Consider the following 19,942-nt stretch of genomic DNA (forward strand, 5'->3'; position numbering starts at 1 on the left):
AGGCCTACCTTCAAACTCAGTGCCTCTTTGCTTGACATCATGGGGAAATCCAAAGAAATCAGCCAAGACCTCAGAAGAAAAATGTGTAGACCTCCACAAGTCTGGTTCATCCTTGGGAGCAATTTCCAAATGCCTGAAGGTACCACGTTCATCTGTACAAACAATCTGTGCAAATCAATCCCAGAACAACAGCAAAGGACCTTGTGAAGATGCTGGAGGAAACAGGTACAAAAGTATCTATATCCACAGTAAAATTAGTCCTATATCGATGTAACCTGAAAGGCCGCTCAGCAAGGAAGAAGCCACTGCTCCAAAACCACCAAAAAGAAGCCAGACTACAGTTTGCAACTGGACATGGGGACAAAGATCATACTTTTTGGAGAAATGTCCTCTGGTCTGATGAAACAAAAATAGAACTGTTTGGCCATAATGACCATCATTATGTTTGGAGGAAAAAGGGGGAGGCTTGCAAGCCGAAGAACACCATCCCAACTATGGAGCACAGTGGTGGCAGCATCATGTTGTGGGGGTGCTTTGATGCAGGAGGGACTGGTGCAATTCATACACATTACAGTGATGGCAGCGACGGTGTGTTTATCTTTTAAAATGTGGCTTCATTTGATCAACTTTATTAGGCCCATTTCTTGTCTCTCTTTAATATTTCTTCAATTTCGCTTCCAATTCTTCCTTAATTTGTTTCTGTCTTCTATACTGTATTGTCACATTTTTGCCTGCTTTTGGAATGCCATATACAGTCACTAGGGTTTCAATCTGTATCAGGGATGAGAGTTCAAGCTCTTGGGGGTTGGGGGTGGGGGTGTACTAAGCTAACATATGGAATTGTTTTAATATGGTCATAGCATGGATCATTCAGCGCATTGATTTTGAATTTTAGTACCCCTTTAGGTATAAAAATGATGTATAAAAAATATATTTGATAAAATATTGAATTCGGCCTTTACTACTGTAGCCCATAGAAACGCATTGAAAAACACATTCATAAATGTCAAAAAAGATAGTAAATAAATAAATAATAAGGAATAAGATTTTGAAGTGTCTGTCCTATGTCTGTCCTATATCTAGAAAGCTCAGGTAATGTTTTTTTTTTTTTGACACATAGTTACCCTCTTATTTTTGTTGGCACAAAACTACCTCCATACTTCCACTCGTTTGTATGGGTTTCTTTCAGACAAGTCCCGTGACAGTTGTGGGGGTTGTAGAGCAAACCGGAGAAATAGTTTGTATGCCAACCCGTTGGAACTCTATAGACGTTTTCGTGAGATGACCGATTTTCAGAATGTCTCATGGTCAGTCAAACACTGTTTGCTGTAGCTCGGCCATCTTTCACCCCAGATGCGGAAGGCCAACATAGTATGTGTAAAAACTCGTATCTCTATCTTTAAACTGACAGATTTTGATGGGGATTTTGTGATTATGTTACTTAGATTGACGCACAAGGATTTTATATTCTGTTTCTTTTTTTTTAAACAAAAAAATAAGTATTTAATAAAACATTGCATTTATTTCCCCAGGTGTAGGCAGTAGAGCAGAGAAATATGATTACCAATACCACAAAGAAATCGAGTTAGCCATCCACGACCATGACTGAAGCTCAAGTCTGCAGCATGTTCATTTAGTCTGTAATGTTCTGTCTGTAACCGACTGAAATGTGCATTCTCGGTCACATGTTATGGCAGGAGATGTGTTGTTTCACCCTCTCAGTGAGGCCTATGTTGTGATGATTGTCTTAATGATTCTGTGAGCCGTGCCAATGTGAGTCCTAAGTGTCACTAGCTAGTGCTAATGTAGTAGAAGGACATGCACACACACAAAGACACACACAAGAACGCACAGACACACCACTGCACCCTGCCCACTGCCGCAGCGTACCAGTGAGATATTAATGTTTAAGCTAATTAGATCACAGACACCAAAGGTTTAGATCCATAGACAGTATTATTGGAAAGCTGTGTAGCCACTAGCTTATTTCACCCACTGAATGCAATTTATATGAGCTGTAATTATATGAGTGTATGGTAATTTCATGATGAAACAAACAATACTAATATGAATACGCAGTATGGGAAGTGGAAAAGATAAGGTAAGATAAGGAAAAGATGGGACATTGTTTTTCATACAGAGTTATTGAGGTGTGTTGTTTTTACACACACAGTACTGTAGAAATGGTCTAAATGATCACTGCACATTGATTATAATTTTCATTTTTTTCAGTGATTTTTTAGATATTTGTTTTATGATGTAACACACTATGAGGGATAGTCATAGTAGTGTTGTCTGACGACTCAGACTGAATCCTTTCACTTCTTTATGTTCGCTACATACACTATATGACCAAAAGTATGTGGACACCTGCTCATAGAACATCTCATTCCAAAATCATGTGCATTAATATGGAGTTGGTTTCTTCTTTGCTGCTTTAACACTCTTCTTTCCACAAACATTTGTAACATTTCTGCTGGGATTTGCTTTCAGCCACAAGAGTATTATTGAGGTTGGGCACTGCTGCTGGGCAATTAGGCCTCGCTAGCGGTCGGCGGTTCAATTCATCCCAAAGGTGTTTGATGGGGTTGAAGTCAGGGCTCTTTGTAGGCCAGTCAAGTTCTTTAACAGGGTCATTGTGATGCTGAAACAGAAAAGGGCCTTCCCTAAACTTCGCCATAAAGTTGGAAACACAGAATCATCTAGAATTTCATTGTATGCTGTCGAGTTAAGATATCCCTTCACTGGAACTAAGGGGCCTAGCCCAACCATTCCTCCTCCACCAAACTTTACAGTTGGTACTATGCGTTGAGACAGGTAAACCAAGATTTGTCCAGATTTGTCCATCGGACTGCCAGATGGTGAAGCTTGATTCATCACTCCAGAGAACGCTTTTCCACTGCTCCAGAGTCCAATGACGGTGAGGTTTACACCACTCCAGCCGACACTTGGCATTGCGCATGTTGATCTTAGGCTCGTGTGCGGCTTCTCGGCCATGGAAACCAATTCATGAAGCTCCTGACGAACAGTTATTGTGCTGACGTTCTTTCAGAGGCAGTTTGGAACTTGTTAGTGAGTGTTGCAACCAAGGACAGATGATTTTTCCGCGCTACTTCTCGGCTGAGCAGTTGTTGCTCCAAGACGTTTCCACTTCACAATAACATAACTTACAGTTGACCAGGGCAGCTTTAGCAGGGTAGAAAGGTGGCAGAAAGGTGTAGTTCAGTCTTAGACTGCCATTGTTGAAGTCATTTGTGGCAACATCAAAATGAGGTCTGTTGTACAAAAAAGTCATCCGCAATTGGATCATCAGAGTATCAAATCATCTCTAACCAGGCTTTCATACTCTGGTTAGAGATGATCCAATCGCAGATGACTTTTTGTACAACAGACCTCATTTTGACGTTACATTGTCTTTTATTATAAATGTTTTACCCCTATTTCGTGGTATCCAATTGGTAGTTACAGTCTTGTCCCATTGCTGCAACTCTCGCATGGACTCGGGGGAGGTGAAGGTCGAGAGCCGTACGTCATCATAAACACAACCCAGCCAAGCTGCACCAAGGCGCCTGTACACCTTGCGACCGTGTCAGCGTGCATTGTGCCCAGCCTGACACAGGAGTCACTAGTGAGCGATGGGACGAGAACATCCCTGCCAGCCAAACCCTCCCCTAACCCAGACAGCGCTAGGCTAATTGTGCTCCGCCTCATGGGTCTCCTGGTCACGGCCAGCTGCGACAGAGCCTGGACTCGAACCAGGATCTTTAGTGGCACAGCTCGCACTGTGATGCAGTGCATTGACCACTGTGCCACTTGGGAGGCAAATGACACATTTTCTAAACGTCGCTTTAACCACGTGTGTTCTGGCTCTGGCCCAACCCATCAGTTTCTGGGACCAATCAGAACAGAATGTGTTTGCATTCTAGAAATTGTCGAGGCGATACTCAGATCCAAACTCATTACGGAGAAGAAACTACAAGTGGCATAGTGTTTGGCTATTTGAGCCACTTGAGCTCTGACATTGTTAATTTATATATTCCTAATTCCATTCCTTTACTTAGATTTGTGTGTATTGGGTATATGTTGTGAAATTGTTAGATATTACTTGTTAGATATTTCTGCATTGTCGGAGCTAGAAACAATAACTACACCCGCAATAACATCGGCTAAACATGTATGTGACCATAAAATTTGATTTGATTTGTCTCTCTGTTTCTCTCCTCCTTTCTAGGAGTTCCTGTCTTGTATGGAGGCCCATTTGAAGAGAGGTCAGGAGATGTTTGAGAAGCTGAGGAAGAACCACACACAGGTACTGCGAGATCTTTTGTGCCCATATAGAATGTGATTGAACAGCCTTTTGTGGAACATTTTTACATTCCTACAGTATTCCTATTACATTCCCCGAGCATAATTTTACATTCCTCTTATGGTTCCCCAACATAATTCTGACATGCCTCTAATGTTCCCCATACGTCATTTTCACGCTCTTCTTATCTCCCTCAATGTTTATTTTTACATTCCTTTCCCTCTCCTGCAGCTGTGTGATAATGAGTGGGAGCGGTTGGGGACTATGTGGCTGTGTGTGGAGGAGGAGCTGCTAAGGGAGAGGGGTGTGTTCGGCCCGGGGCCGGGGGTGGTGCTGACACGAGGCTGGGTCCAGGATGCAGCTGAAGGCCCCAACCGCACCAGGCCTCGCATCCGCAGGAGAGCCCAGCGACACTCCAAACGGGTACTGGCCCTTACTGTATACCATAGCTGTCTCACACTCAACTGTATCTCTCTCTATTCCCTCTTTGTCAGCCTCTCTCTCTACGAGTCTATAGCTTCTCTCTCTTTCTGTCTCTCTCCATTAGGTTTTACATCGCTACGTCATTAATGAACACAGTAACAATGATTAATGTAAGACATTTCTACTTGAATCAGTACCAATCTTTGATTATGTGAAGTCCTCCTGCATGTGGACACTGGGGAACGTATTCATACAGCAACATCTCAAAGTAGAATTGCTGATCTAGGATCAGTTTTCACAGAAACAAATCATCGGCTCAGCTAAATTAACTTGTGCCCAGTTGAAACCAGTTGTTTTATGAGTGTAATGGCTGTTCTTTGAGTAGTGTGTACTCACAAGCACTTAACTTCTTGCGTCGAGCCATCCCGGATCCGGTATCGTGACTACAGCCTCAAGCTCATTACCATAACGCAACGTTAACTATTCATGAAAATCGCAAATGAAATGAAATTAATCTATTTGCTCTCAAGCTTAGCCTTTTGTTAACAACACTGTCATCTCAGATTTTCAAAATATGCTTCTCAACCATTGCAAAACAAGCATTTGTGTAACAGTATTGATGGCTAATGTACCATTTAGCGTTAGCATTCAGCATGCAACATTTTCCACAAAAACCATAAAAGCATTCAAATAAAATCATTTACCTTTGAAGAACTTCAGATGTTTTCAATGAGGAGACTCTGTTAGATAGCAAATGTTCCGTTTTTACAAAAATATTATTTGTGTCGACTAATCGCTCCGTTTTGTTCATCACGTTTGGTTAAGGAAAAAAAAAAGTAATTAAAACGCAAACTTTTTTCCAAATTAACTCCATAATATCGACAGAAACATGGCAAACAATGTTTAGAATCAATCCTCAAGGTGTTTTTCACATATCTATCGACGATAAAATCCATCGTGGCAGTTTACTTTCAATTCAGAAGAAATGGAACGCGCATGGACCTACAGATTACGCACACAGGACACCGGGGGGGACACCAGGTAAATGTAGTCTCTTATGGTCAATCTTCCAATGATATGCCTACAAACACGTCACAATGCTGCAGACACCTCGGGGAATAGACAGAAAGCGCAGGCTCATTCCTGGCGCATTCACAGCCATATAAGGAGACATTGGAACACAGCGCCTTCAGAATCCGGGGCATTTCCTGTATGAAACTTCATCTTGGTTTCGCCTGTTGCATTAGTTCTGGGGCACGCACAGATAATATCTTTGCAGTTTTGGAGACGTCAGAGTTGTGTCTTTCCAAGGCTGTCAATTCCATGCATAGTCGAGCATCTTTTCGTGACAAAATATTGCGCTTAAAACGGGCACGTCTTTTTATCCAATAATGACACAGCGCCCCCATAGGTTCAAGAGGTTAACCAACATACAGTTTTAAGAAAATATACAAAAAAGGTAAGAGATCATTAAAGAGCAGCAGTAAATAACAATAGCGGAGCTATATACAGGGGGTACTGGTACAGAGTCAATGTCAATGTGCGGGGCATTCCTCTGACACCGCCTGGTATAGAGGTCCTGGATGGCAGGAAGCTTGACCCCGGTGATCTACTGGGCCGTACTCAGTACCCTCTGTAGTGCCTTGCAGTCAGAGGCCGAGCAGTTGCCATACCAGGCAGTGATGCAACACGTCAGGATGCTCTCGATGGTGCAGCTGTAGAACCTTTTGAGGATCTGGAGTTGTGCCTGGCCGTGCAGTCATGAGTGAACAGGGAGTACAGGAGGGGGCTGAGCACACACCCCTGAAAGGCCCCCGAGTCACTGGTGCTTCCTGCTTTTATTTTTGCTTGTAAGCAGGAATCAGGAGGATAGAATTATGGTCAGATATGCCAAATGAAGGGCGAGGGACAGCTTTGTACGCGTCTCTGAGTGTGGAGTAACGGTGGTCTAGAATTTTTTGTTCCTCTGGTTGCACTTTTAACATGCTGATAGAAATTAGGTAAAAGTTATTTAAATTTCCCTGCATTAAAGTTCCCGGCCACTAGGAGCGCCGCCTCTGGATGAGCGTTTGAACACAGTTTTTAGTGCCAGCAGTGGACTGTGATGGTATGTTGACAGCTACTAAAAATACAGATGACAACTCTCTAGGTGGACAGTTCGGTCTACAGCTTGTCATGAGCTACTCTACCTCAGATGAGCAAAACCTTGAGACTTTCTTAGATATCGTGCACCAGCTGTTGTTCACATATATGCATAGGGCCCCCACCCCATGTCTTACCAGAGGCTGCTGTTCTGTCCTGCTGATGGAGTGTGTAACCCGCCAGCTGTATGTTCTTAATGTCGTCATTCAGCCACGACTCGTTGGTAGGATATACATGCTTTCAGCTCGTCCCCATTTATTTTCCAACATTAGCTAGCAGGACGGAAGGCAAGGGCAAGTTAGCCACTCGTCGCCTGATCCTCACAAGGCACCCGGATCTTTTTCCACTAAATCTCAGTTTTCTTATCCGGTGAATTACGGGGATCTGGGCCTAGTCGGGTGTCTGTAGTAGTATATCCCTCCCCTCCGACTCATTGAAGAAGAACTCTTCTTTCAGTTTGAGGTGAGCAATCGCAGTTCTGATGTCCAGAAGCTTTTTTCGGTCATAAGAGACGGTAGCAGCAACATTATGTACAAAACAAGTTACGAACAACGCGAAAAAATAAACAAAATAGCATGGTTGGTTGAGAGCCGGTAAGATGGCAGCCCTCCCCTACGGCGCCATCGTATTTGCTTCATCTGTCCTCTCTGTGTTGCTGTGTAGTTGGCAGATATGTGTGTGAGAAATGGTCTGCCAGAGGAGAGCAAAGGAAGGACAGAGACTGACTCAGGTAAGACCAGAGACACACACCTGACATAATATAATATTTAGCAGACAATTTTATCCAAAGCAACTTACAGTCATGCGTGCATCCATTTTTCGTATGGATGGCCCCAGTGGGAATCGAACCAACAATCTTGGCATTGCAAGCGCTGTGCTCTACCCACTTAGCACCTGTGCCCACACTCATGTGTCTCTGCATGTGTTCCAGAGTCAAGGATCCTGTTTGAGCCAGGGACAGAGGAAGAGGAGGATGGTGGAGAGGACTGTAACCGCCTAACCTTTTTCCCTGTCCTGACTGAGACTACTGCACCTCTCACTGAGCTCTTCGCCCCAGCGTCCACCACCCCTGAGCCCTGCTCACATACACACACCTGCAGCCACACACACACCATACTACAGGAGCTGGTCCCTGAGGAAGAGGTGAGTGTGTGTGTGTTTGTGTGTGTCAGGTTGTATACTGGAAAAATAATGTATTTTTAGCAACCAGAAATAGAAATATTTATCATGTTTTAATCAGATCTGACCAGATATCAACCAAAATGTGACGTCTTTCCCACAAGGTTTTGATCTTGTCATAAAAAAGACATCTTTAACATGTTACAAAGACCAGTTGGTTTGTTATCCAGTATGATGTCTTCTCAACCAGAAAAGTCCCACACTTTGAGAGAGATCTATATTTTTTTATCGTCCAGATAGTCTATTGGATTCCAATACCTCCCATCTGCTATCAGAATCTCATCTGTTATAGTTAGTTTAATGTGTGTGTTTGTGTTAGTCAGTGGTAACCCTGTGGTAACCCAGGGCTGTTTAAAGCTCAGACAACGAGCAGAGTCTTTTACTAATGTTTCTGACAGAAGAATTAACAAAAAAACAGTAGGAGGTTGTATCAACTGTCTCTCAGCTAGCTGGCTGATGTGGCTGTATGTCCTGATGTGCTGTTGTCAGATACACAGGCCTTTACACGCTTATTAATCCAGGAGCACTATTCTTAGAGCCCACCCCCTCCCACACACACATACAGTACTTGGCATGATTAGACTGCCACTGCCGATAGTGTGATTATGATGGTAATGTTTCTTGGGACAATTCAATGTTGTGACATTAGCATCTCAACCAATAAGAACCCTCCTATCCTCCACTTCACTCCTCCACTGCTCTCTCTCTCTCTCTCCTCCACTCATCCACCTCTCCTTCTCTTCCCTTCTATTTTCTACTTATCCTTTCCTCAGTTCACCTGATGTCCTCCTCTTTTCTTCCATTTTTCCTCCTCTCCCTCCATTAGTTGAATCACATCAGCTTGATAATTCATAGTCACTTTAGTTAGGGTCTCTGTAGGTTGTAGGCATATTATTGTGGGGAGTTTTTCTGTTGGCAATAAATAATGTTTTTTTCTACATCAATTACACTGTGAATGTGCGTGTGGTGTGTGTGTGTGTGCGAGCGAACACTCACTCGCTCGTGTTTGTTCAGTGTGTTCAGACGAGAGGCTCTTATCACTTAGCAGGTTTCCTATTGTGTGTGTGGCAGTGATTAATTTCCCTAATAATCACTAGGCCCCTCTCTCTCCCAGTGTGTGTGATTTGATTAGTATTCATTGTGAGAGGCCTGTGGGTGCGTTGGAGCCCCATATGGTTTTTTGGGTGGTGGGTCCCTTGGGGCCGAGAGAGGGAGAGAGACAGGGAGGGGCAGGTGCACGCACACATGCATGTACACACTCACACACAGTGGTAAATGAGGGGAGACAATAGAATTAGTCACACATAATCACACTCGTAGCAGTGACTGTCTTCAGAGTCATACATAATACAAGCATCAGGGTCCATTCAGGCTCTGAGTCTATAGCGGTAGCACCGCCATCTTGGTGAAAAGGGGGACAGTTTCTCTATTATCCATCAATCAATGTTAATAATCTGAATAATGAAGTGGTGACTGTGTCATTTTAATCATGATGAAGACGTGTGATTAAAATGATCAATCATGTGCAGCCTGGAGTGGTGATGATGTCTTGACGTCCCATGGCAGCATAAAAGTAGACTTGGGCTGGGTTTCATGGTTTTCACATTACTATTTGAAACTTTACAATGGAACACCTCTGGTTACTTAATACATACACCTCTCCTCTAACTGACCTAAATAACTTGTATGCCTAAGTGTATGTACCAGTGGAGGCTGCTGATGGGATGACAGCTCATAATAATGGCTGAAACAGAGCAAATGGAATGGCATCAAACATTGTGTTGGATATAATTTATACCATTCCACTAATCCCACTCCAGTCATTAACATAAGCCCATTCTCTCCAATTAAGGTGCTACCAACCTCTTGTGATATGTGTGTACGTTTGTGACTGGTGGATGCTGCTGGGTGTGAATGTGATATAGGGGAATTACAATGGAAATGTAAGACAAGTTGCTGAGGTGGAAACCATATTAATTAACAGGTCATGTTAAAGCAAAATCAACCAGCAGAGTGTTTTAATAATGTTAATATATATATCTTTTTTTTAAACAGTCGATGGTTGTATCAACTGTCTCCTAGCTAGTTGGTGTGTGTGTGTGTCCTGCTGAGCCGTTGTCAGATACACAGGCATTTACACGCTTATTAATCCAGGAGCACAGCACCCCCCCACACACAATCTTTAGCATAATTAGACTTCCACCGCCGATAGTGTGATTATGATGGTAATGTTTCTGGGGAGAAATCAATGGCATGGCATTAGCTTCTCAGTCAATAAACCATTAAGTTGAATCTCTAGTGGGAGTAAACTCCACATGATTCAAGGTATGAATCTTACCTAATGAAATCCTTGACGGGTGGTACTGTAAAAACTCAATATTTTACCACATGTTACCTATTAAGGGCGATAACTGTAGATGACCATGTAGCTTTATTCATCTCGGAAATGTAGCGAAACAAGGTAGCTTTATTCACGCCAGGGGAATTTAGCAAAACAGGGTTGCTTTATTTACGTCAGGAGATTTTAGAGAAACAAGGTAGCTGTATACATGTCAGGAGAATTTAGTGAACAAGGTTGCTACATTCGTCTATGAATCACAAATATGCATAGTATTAACGTCAAACAGAACAAACAAGGACATGGATGGTTCGTGATGTTGTGAGATTCTCTTTGATGCTTACTGAAAGATTGGAATCTGTGTGGGTAGCTAGACAGGTAGGATGACTGACAATGAAGGTGAACAGGTGGTCACAGGTCAGGTGACAGAGGAATGGATGAGACGGAGGCAGGAATTCCTTTAACCATGAAGTGGTATATTTACTGGGTAGTCTGTGCTGCATAACAAAGGAAACAGATCATAAAGATCAAACCATAACAATCATTCATTATTAACATAATTAGGTCATTCAGCAATCCAGTTCAGTAAGAAGTCAATAGGAATCATCCTTGAGTCATTTTGGCTCATAACTATTTATCATAATCATGAGAAGAATAATACAAATAATTCAAACAGTGATCGGTTATTCAATCTATTATCACCATTAGTTTGATATCAGAATTGATCAGTTCAGCAAACAATGACATTTCATATTTCAAGTTTGTCTTCATATGTACATGTCATTTCATTACATAATACCATATATCGATGGCACAATTGGCCTGTGATGATCTGTAGGGCTGTGATCATTGACCATTTACATTACACAATAGATTTGAAGCGTGCGCTCTGCGGTAATAACTATAAACAATAACTGATGGCCCACTCTCCCGATCGCAACAGGTAGTTCAGCTGAAATGTAACAGATTCGGTGGCCTTCATGGACGCACAGAACTTCTGGAGCAGATGGAGTTAAGGAAGAGAAAGCAGCAAGATCGGGTGATGGCGATTTCCTCATCTTATGGAGTTGAAATCTGTCGGACATTTCCACCTGACCTAATTAAAGTGCCCCTGGCCCAGCTGAGCAAGTGGCCATGAATTAAAGGATTCTTCCACCAACTCCATGGGCCTTTTCACAGATCGACTGGTGCTATGCGATTTAGGATATCAGGACCTGCTTGGTCAAAGCAATTGTAACAGTAGAGCAAAGGATCGCAATATATGGGAAAATTAATGGCTGCAGTGTTGCCGTTATAATGAGTACATGAGGCATGGAATACTAAGGCATAAATGTACGAAAGTGTGTATTCTTATTTTAAATTGATCTAGTTCTGTCCTTGTGCGGTGCTTGTCTATTAACCCCCTAAGGTCGATGTCTGCGCCCCCATGGAAATCGAATTAGCATAACAAAAACAATCCCCATAAAAATGTCAGTTTAAGCTAGAGATATTTATTTTGCATTGGATGCATGTCAATCAACCACATCCGCCTATGTCACACGTCCGCATCTGCGGTGAAAGGTGACAGAGCTAGAGCAATGTTTGTCAGACCATTAGACATCCCGAAAATCGGGTTTCTCACAAAATCATCGTAGCATCCAAATGTTTTGATAAACTATTACCCCTCTATGGAAAGATGAGACGCTCACGAACACAATGATGTTCTCTACAAGCTTATTGGGACTCGCCTGAAGTTGGTACAGCCAATCTGCCAACTTCTGTCTGTAGCGTCCATACAGTTTGGGCTATACACTAATACGACTCTCACGAACACGTACATGTCAGTTGTTTTGCTCTAGGACACCCACAGTCCTCACAAGACTTGTCTGAAGGTCCCCTGGTACCAGTTGAAAAAAATCTATGGAACATGTATATACATGGAAAAACATTTTTAGTGCCAAAAATAAGGGGTTAAATACAGTGCCTTGCGAAAGTATTCGGCCCCCTTGAACTTTGCGACCTTTTGCCACATTTCAGGCTTCAAACATAAAGATATAAAACTGTATTTTTTGGTGAAGAATCAACAACAAGTGGGACACAATCATGAAGTGGAACGATATTTATTGGATATTTCAAACTTTTTTAACAAATCAAAAACTGAAAAATTGGGCGTGCAAAATTATTCAGCCCCCTTAAGTTAATACTTTGTAGCGCCACCTTTTGCTGCGATTACAGCTGTAAGTCGCTTGGGGTATGTCTCTATCAGTTTTGCACATCGAGAGACTGACATTTTTTCCCATTCCTCCTTGCAAAACAGCTCGAGCTCAGTGAGGTTGGATGGAGAGCATTTGTGAACAGCAGTTTTCAGTTCTTTCCACAGATTCTCGATTGGATTCAGGTCTGGACTTTGACTTGGCCATTCTAACACCTGGATATGTTTATTTTTGAACCATTCCATTGTAGATTTTGCTTTATGTTTTGGATCATTGTCTTGTTGGAAGACAAATCTCCGTCCCAGTCTCAGGTCTTTTGCAGACTCCATCAGGTTTTCTTCCAGAATGGTCCTGTATTTGGCTCCATCCATCTTCCCATCAATTTTAACCATCTTCCCTGTCCCTGCTGAAGAAAAGCAGGCCCAAACCATGATGCTGCCACCACCATGTTTGACAGTGGGGATGGTGTGTTCAGGGTGATGAGCTGTGTTGCTTTACGCCAAACATAACGTTTTGCATTGTTGCCAAAAAGTTCAATTTTGGTTTCATCTGACCAGAGCACCTTCTTCCACATGTTTGGTATGTCTCCCAGGTGGCTTGTGGCAAACTTTAAACAACACTTTTTATGGATATCTTTAAGAAATGGCTTTCTTCTTGCCACTCTTCCATAAAGGCCAGATTTGTGCAATATACGACTGATTGTTGTCCTATGGACAGAGTCTCCCACTTCAGCTGTAGATCTCTGCAGTTCATCCAGAGTGATCATGGGCCTCTTGGCTGCATCTCTGATCAGTCTTCTCCTTGTATGAGCTGAAAGTTTAGAGGGACGGCCAGGTCTTGGTAGATTTGCAGTGGTCTGATACTCCTTCCATTTCAATATTATCGCTTGCACAGTGCTCCTTGGGATGTTTAAAACTTGGGAAATCTTTTTGTATCCAAATCCGGCTTTAAACTTCTTCACAACAGTATCTCGGACCTGCCTGGTGTGTTCCTTGTTCTTCATGATGCTCTCTGCGCTTTTAACGGACCTCTGAGACTATCACAGTGCAGGTGCATTTATATGGAGACTTGATTACACACAGGTGGATTGTATTTATCATCATTAGTCATTTAGGTCAACATTGGATCATTCAGAGATCCTCACTGAACTTCTGGAGAGAGTTTGCTGCACTGAAAGTAAAAAGGGGCTGAATAATTTTGCACGCCCAATTTTTCAGTTTTTGATTTGTTAAAAAAGTTTGAAATATCCAATAAATGCCGTTCCACTTCATGATTGTGTCCCACTTGTTGTTGATTCTTCACAAAAAAATACAGTTTTATATCTTTATGTTTGAAGCCTTAAATGTGGCAAAAGGTCGCAAAGTTCAAGGGGGCCGAATACTTTCGCAAGGCAGTGTATATGTACAAAATATATATAGAAGTTCCCTGATCTTTATTGTATCTTTCAGATATAGGACAGACACTTCAGAACTATCATGATGTAACACTGATTGTGAATATAACCTTTATTTAACAATTTAATATAACCTTGACTTTTCATTTACAATTATGATCTGTTGTGTCCTCTCTGCCCCAAGGTTAAAGCGAAGGTGTGTGTGGTGGTGGTCAGTGGGCTGTCTGTAACAGAGGGGCTGCTGTTGTTTGGGACAGACAGTCTGTACATGTGTGAGGGCTTCACCCTAAGCCCCGCAGGAGACGTCTGCTGTAGAAAACACCACCCCACTGGGTACTGTGTGTGCGTGCGTCCGTACGTGTGGCTGTGTTTGTGAGAGAGAGAGAGATGAGTTGGACAATGCCTGTGTGTACTTACATATAGGGCTATATGGGAAAACATACTATACTATACTATTGAATATGAATCATTATGAACTGTTGTTCACACCCCGTGTCTCTCTTTCCCCCAGTGTGCGTGACGCGTTCGTTTCCAGTATGTTGACTAAAGACATATCTTCATCCAGCCCCAGCTGCAAACGATGGCCCTACCAGGACATAAGAGATGTCCGCTTTATGCGTTTCCTTCTAGAGGTGAACTTACACGGCAAATCTGAAATGGCACCTAATTCCCTATATAGTCTACTTTTTGGAGTAAAATGTTAAAACATATATATTTCTCCATCTGCATGTTGGTGTGTTTCAATGTGTCTATTAGAAAGTTGTTGCAATGTTGTGGAATCGTTTCCCGTTTTCTGACACCTCAGGAAAATGCGCTGGAGATCTTTATGCAGAACGGATACTCTACTTTCCTGGTTTTCTTCAACAAAGACCATGTGTCTGCTTTTAAAAGGTAAGAGATGGAGAGAGATAGGAAAACATGGAGAGAGAGATGGAGAGTGTGGCTTTATGGGACATGTTTGATTTTCTTTCTTTCTCTCTGTTTTCCATTCCTACTACTTTCTGTAGGCTCTGTTCAGTGGTGCCAGCATTGATAGGTAGAGGGGTTGCTGAGGTCATAACTAATGCCAGGTGAGTGTGGACACATACACAGCAGGTACAGTTGAAGTCGGAAGTTTACATACACCTTAGCCAAATACATTTAAACTCAGTTTTTCACAATTCCTGACATTTAATCCGAGTAAAAATTCCCTGCCTTTGGTCAGTTAGGATCACCACTTTATTTTAAGAATGTGAAATGTCAGAATAATAGTAGAGATAATTATTTATTTCATCTTTTATTTATTTCATCAAATTCATAGTGGGTCAGAAGTTTACATACTCTCAATTTGTATTTGGTAGCATTGCCTTTAAATTGTTTAACTTGGGTCAAATGTTTTGGGTAGCCTTCCACAAGCTTCCCACAATAAGTTGGATGAATTTTGGCCCATTCCTCCTGACAGAGCTGGTGTATCTGAGTCAGGTTTGCAGGCCTCCTTGCTCACACACACCTTTTCAGTTCTGCCCACAAATGTTCTATAGGATTGAAGTCAGGGCTTCCTTAAGCCATTTTGCCACAACTTTGGAAGTATGCTTGGGGTCATTGTCCATTTGGAAGACCCATTTCCGACCAAGCTTTAACTTCCTGACTGATGTCTTGAGATGTTGCTTCAATATATCCACATACTTTTCCTCCCTCATGATGCCATCGGTTTTGTGAAGTGCACCAGAACCTCCTGCAGCAAAGCACCCCCACAACATGATGCTGCCACCCCCATGCTTCACAGTTGGGATGGTGTTTTTTGGCTTGCAAGCCTCCCCCTTTTTCCTCCAAACATAACAATGGTCTTTATGGCAAAACAGTTTTATTTTTGATTCATGAGACCAGAGGTAATTTCTCCAAAAAGTACAATCTTTGTCCCCATGTGCAGTTGCAAACCATAGTCTGGCTTTTTTATGGCGGTTTTGTAGCAGTGGCTTCTTCCATGCTGAGCAGCCTTTCAAGTTGTGTCGATATAGGACTCGTTTTACTGTGGATATCGATACTTTTGTACCTGTTTCCTCCAGCATCTTCACAAGGTCCTTTGCTGTTCTGGGATTGATTTGCACTTTTCGCATCAAAGTACGTTCATCTTTAGGAGACAGAATGTGTCTCCTTCCTGAGCGGTAGGACGGCTGCGTGGTCCCATGGTGTTTATACTTGCGTACTATTGTTTGTACAGATGAACGTGGTACCTTCAGACATTTGGAAATTGCTCACAAGGATGAACCATACTTTTTTTGGCTGATTTTGCTGATTTGGCTGATTTCTTTTGATTTTCCCATGATGTCGAGCAAAGAGGCACTGAGTTTGAAGATAGGCTTGAAATACATCCACAGGTACATCTTCAATTGACTCAAATGATGTCAATTAGCCTATCAGAAGCTTCTATACCCATGACATAATTTTCTGGAATTTTCCAAGCTGTATAAAGGCACAGTCAACTTAGTGTATGTAAACTTCTGACCCACTGGAATTGTGATACAGTGCATTATAAGTGAAATAATCTGTCTGTAAACAATTGTTGGAAAAATGACTTGTGTCATGCACAAAGTAGATGTCCTAACCGACTTGCCAAAACTATAGTTTGTTAACAAGTATGTAAACTTCCGACTTCACCTGTAGAAACACTACATGGCCAAAAGTAGGTGGATACCCGTTCAAATTAGTGGACTCGGCTATTTCAGCCACACCCGCTGCTGACAGGTGTATAAAATGGAGCACACAGTCATGCAATCTCCATAGACAAACATGGGTCTCCCGGTCAAGGCCAGATGTGACAGAGCCTGGACTCCAACCAGGACCTCTAGTGGCACAGCTAGCACCATGATGCAGTGCCTTAGACCACTGCGCCACTCGGGAGGCCCACAAGATCCAGCTTGTTGAACTGGGAAGCCTCTCCCAGGTGGGGAGTGTGTGTGCTTGTGTGAAAAGAGACAGAGTCAAATCAGGACTTTGAAAAATTAGAGTTAGGGCTTGTGTTTGTGTTTGCGTTTTTGTGTGTGTGTGTGCGTAGCAGAGTGTGCAAGTGTGTGTGTGTCTCAGAGAGCAGAGTGTGTCTGTATTAAAGCCCTAAGGCCCTCTATCACCTCATTAATCATATTGAGGATCACAGAGAACAGAGAAGTGATTCACCATCGCTTGTTTCCACTACAACCTCCTATAGGAAATTATTGCTGGCAATTACTACCTGCAATTATACTATATTGTACAGCGGGACAAATGCAATGATTGATTTAGGCTGCTTTCTACAAAATAATGTGGTAAGGAGTTACTGGGGATAGAAATTGGATATACTTCAGATGGCTCTTGATTTGTGAAATCAAGTGTATGACTTTGTATGAGTATCATATAACCCAGAGATATTTCTGGAAATTGGAACGAGAACATTTACTACAAGTCTGCTGTTTAGACTTTATTTCTGGGCCTTATGAGTGAGAAATAACTCAATATTACTGCTGTTTCTGAGCTTAGTTAAGCAACCTGTCCGTATTAAGCCCATGTCCATTATTAGATGTAATTTAGGGGCTTTTCACACGACTGAGCTGAAGCAAGCTGAGTCAAAGCAAGCTGTACTGAGCCCGCCTGTTTACATACACATCAACCATAGTCGCGGAAACCAAGCCTGCATAGTTTGTACTGTTATGTACAAAACAGTACTGTACTGTAGTAATCTATGACGATAAGTACATACCATTTTCTTTTTACAGTAGAGTGAAGAGGTTCAACCAGTTGATATGGCCTGCAAAGTTAGGTAGCAGTGTACTCTGTCAGCGGCTCCAGTTAACTGGCCATTCCATTCCACCTGAGAGCTCTTCCATTGGTTCACACAGACAAACTCACAGTATTAACTACCCAGCAATCCAGGAACATTCCCAGAACATTAGCTAAGATTCCCATTAAGTTGTAGTTAGGGTTTTATTTAACATTAGCATGGTAAAATCCCCAAAACATTCAGAGAATGGGTGGAAAATATTTACCTGATGTTACAAGAACGTTCCAAGAACACATTTAGTCTGTTCTTTAATGGTTCCCAGAATGTTTCATTAGGTTCTGAAAGATATGTTTCCACAGAAACTGTCCAGTTGTGCTGACAGTCAGATAATGTTTATATCACGTTTCTTTGATGTTTCAAGAATGTTGACAGAACAGCCTTTCTGAGTTCTTTAAAGGTTCCCAGAACAGGTAGGAACAGTGTAGGAACAGTACAAGAGATAGATTCCCAAAACACAAAATATGCTCAGTTGTGATGACATTCATACAATTTTACATTTTAAAATGTTTTTCTTGCCTGAGTAGCCTGGTTTCACTGCCAAAAATAAAAATTAAACCATCTAGTGTTCAGCGAACAGTGTTCAACACAATGTCAAATACAGGTAGCCTAGTCAAATAATTAACATCCAATCACATTAACCATTACTCTCTTGTGGGAATTCCACTAATGGTCCGTATGTAGCTTCTGCTCATGTTGGTATCTGTACTGATGGCGCAAAAGCCATGACAGGGAGACATAGTGGAGTGGTAATGCGTGTGCAACCGGTTGCTCTGTGCAACTTGGGTACACTGCAGCATCCACCAAGAGGCTCTTGCTGCCAAGGGAATGCCTGACAGCTTGAAAGTCGTTTTGGACACTACGGTGAAAATGCTTAACTTTGTTAAAGCAAGGCCCCTGAACTCTCGTGTATTTTCTGCACTATGCAATGCTATGGGCAGCGACCATGTAACGCTTTTACAACATACAGAATTGCGCTGGTTATCAAGGGGCAAAGTATTGACACGTTTTTTTGGAATTGAGAGATGAGCTTAAAGCTTTCTTTACTGACCAGAATTTTCACTTGTCTGGCTGCTTGCATGATGATGAGTTTCTCACACGACTGGCCTATCTGGGTGATGTTTTTTCTGCCTGAATGATCTGAATCTAGGATTACAGGGAATCTCCACAACTATGTTCAATGTGCGGGACAAAATTGAGGCTATGATTAAAAAGTTGGAGCCTTCTATGTCTGCATTAACAAGGACAACACACAGGTCTTTCCATCATTGTATGATTTTTTGTGTGCAAATGAACTCAAGTTTTCGGACAATGTCAAATGTGATATAGCGAAGCACCTGAGTGAGTTGGGTACGCAATTACGCCAGTACTTTCCCGAAATGGATGACAGAAACAACTGGATTCGTTATCCCTTTCATGCCCTGCCTCCAGTCCACTTACCAATATCTGAACAAGAGAGCCTCATCGAAGTTGCAACAAGCGGTTCTGTGAAAATTGTATTTAATCAGAAGCCACTGCCAGATTTCTGGATTGGGCTGCGCTCAGAGTATCCTTACTTGGAAAATTGTGCTGTTAAGCCACTGAGGGCGGCAGGGTAGCCTAGTGGTTAGAGCGTTGGACTAGTAACTTAAAGGCTGCAAGTTCGAATCCCCCAGCTGACAAGGTACAAATCTGAACAGGCAGTTAACTTGTTCTTATGTTTAATACATGAATCGTAAAGTGTGTGTGTGTGACAAGCTTACAATGATGGCAAAAAAACAAACATTTGAGAGTGCGCTGACCCCGGTGCTAAAGGGGGTACGTAGCTGAATGTTTGAAGGGGTACGGGACTATAAAAGGTTTGGGAACCACTGGCATAGAGGATTAATGATCTGGCTGCAGATCTGCAGGTTCAATCCCACATGTTCTTTAACCGTGTTTCTTTTGAGAAAAAAGGGAAATTGAGGCTCAGGTATACTCTACTAAAAGAGAGTAAATCTTTATTTAGTCCAAATTTATAAATCTAGTCAAATGCAGAATTTAGACTAACTGAAAAAAATAAAATAAACATGGTGTAAAAATGAACTGTTCAACTTTTTAAAAACGCACCCAATATGATTCCGAAATGTGTTCTGGGAAAGTTCTTGCAACATCAGGTGAATGTTTATTTGCATACTAAAAGAAACATTGTAGATCATCC

At 42.1% G+C, this 19,942-nt stretch overlaps 1 protein-coding gene across 1 annotated transcript in view; it reads left to right on the forward strand.

Moving 5' to 3' along the window:
• The window catches only part of wdfy4 (WDFY family member 4), a 183,762-nt gene that overhangs the window by 122,820 nt on the left and 41,000 nt on the right, over nt 1–19,942 (forward strand). The window contains 8 exon segments of the mRNA XM_029641018.2: nt 4,232–4,309; nt 4,538–4,729; nt 7,535–7,601; nt 7,803–8,014; nt 14,158–14,306; nt 14,485–14,605; nt 14,779–14,864; nt 14,981–15,043. Coding sequence (XP_029496878.2) covers nt 4,232–4,309; nt 4,538–4,729; nt 7,535–7,601; nt 7,803–8,014; nt 14,158–14,306; nt 14,485–14,605; nt 14,779–14,864; nt 14,981–15,043 — 968 coding nt within the window.

This window comes from Oncorhynchus nerka, linkage group LG28 (genome assembly GCF_034236695.1).
Source record: "Oncorhynchus nerka isolate Pitt River linkage group LG28, Oner_Uvic_2.0, whole genome shotgun sequence".
Taxonomy (NCBI): domain Eukaryota; kingdom Metazoa; phylum Chordata; class Actinopteri; order Salmoniformes; family Salmonidae; genus Oncorhynchus; species Oncorhynchus nerka.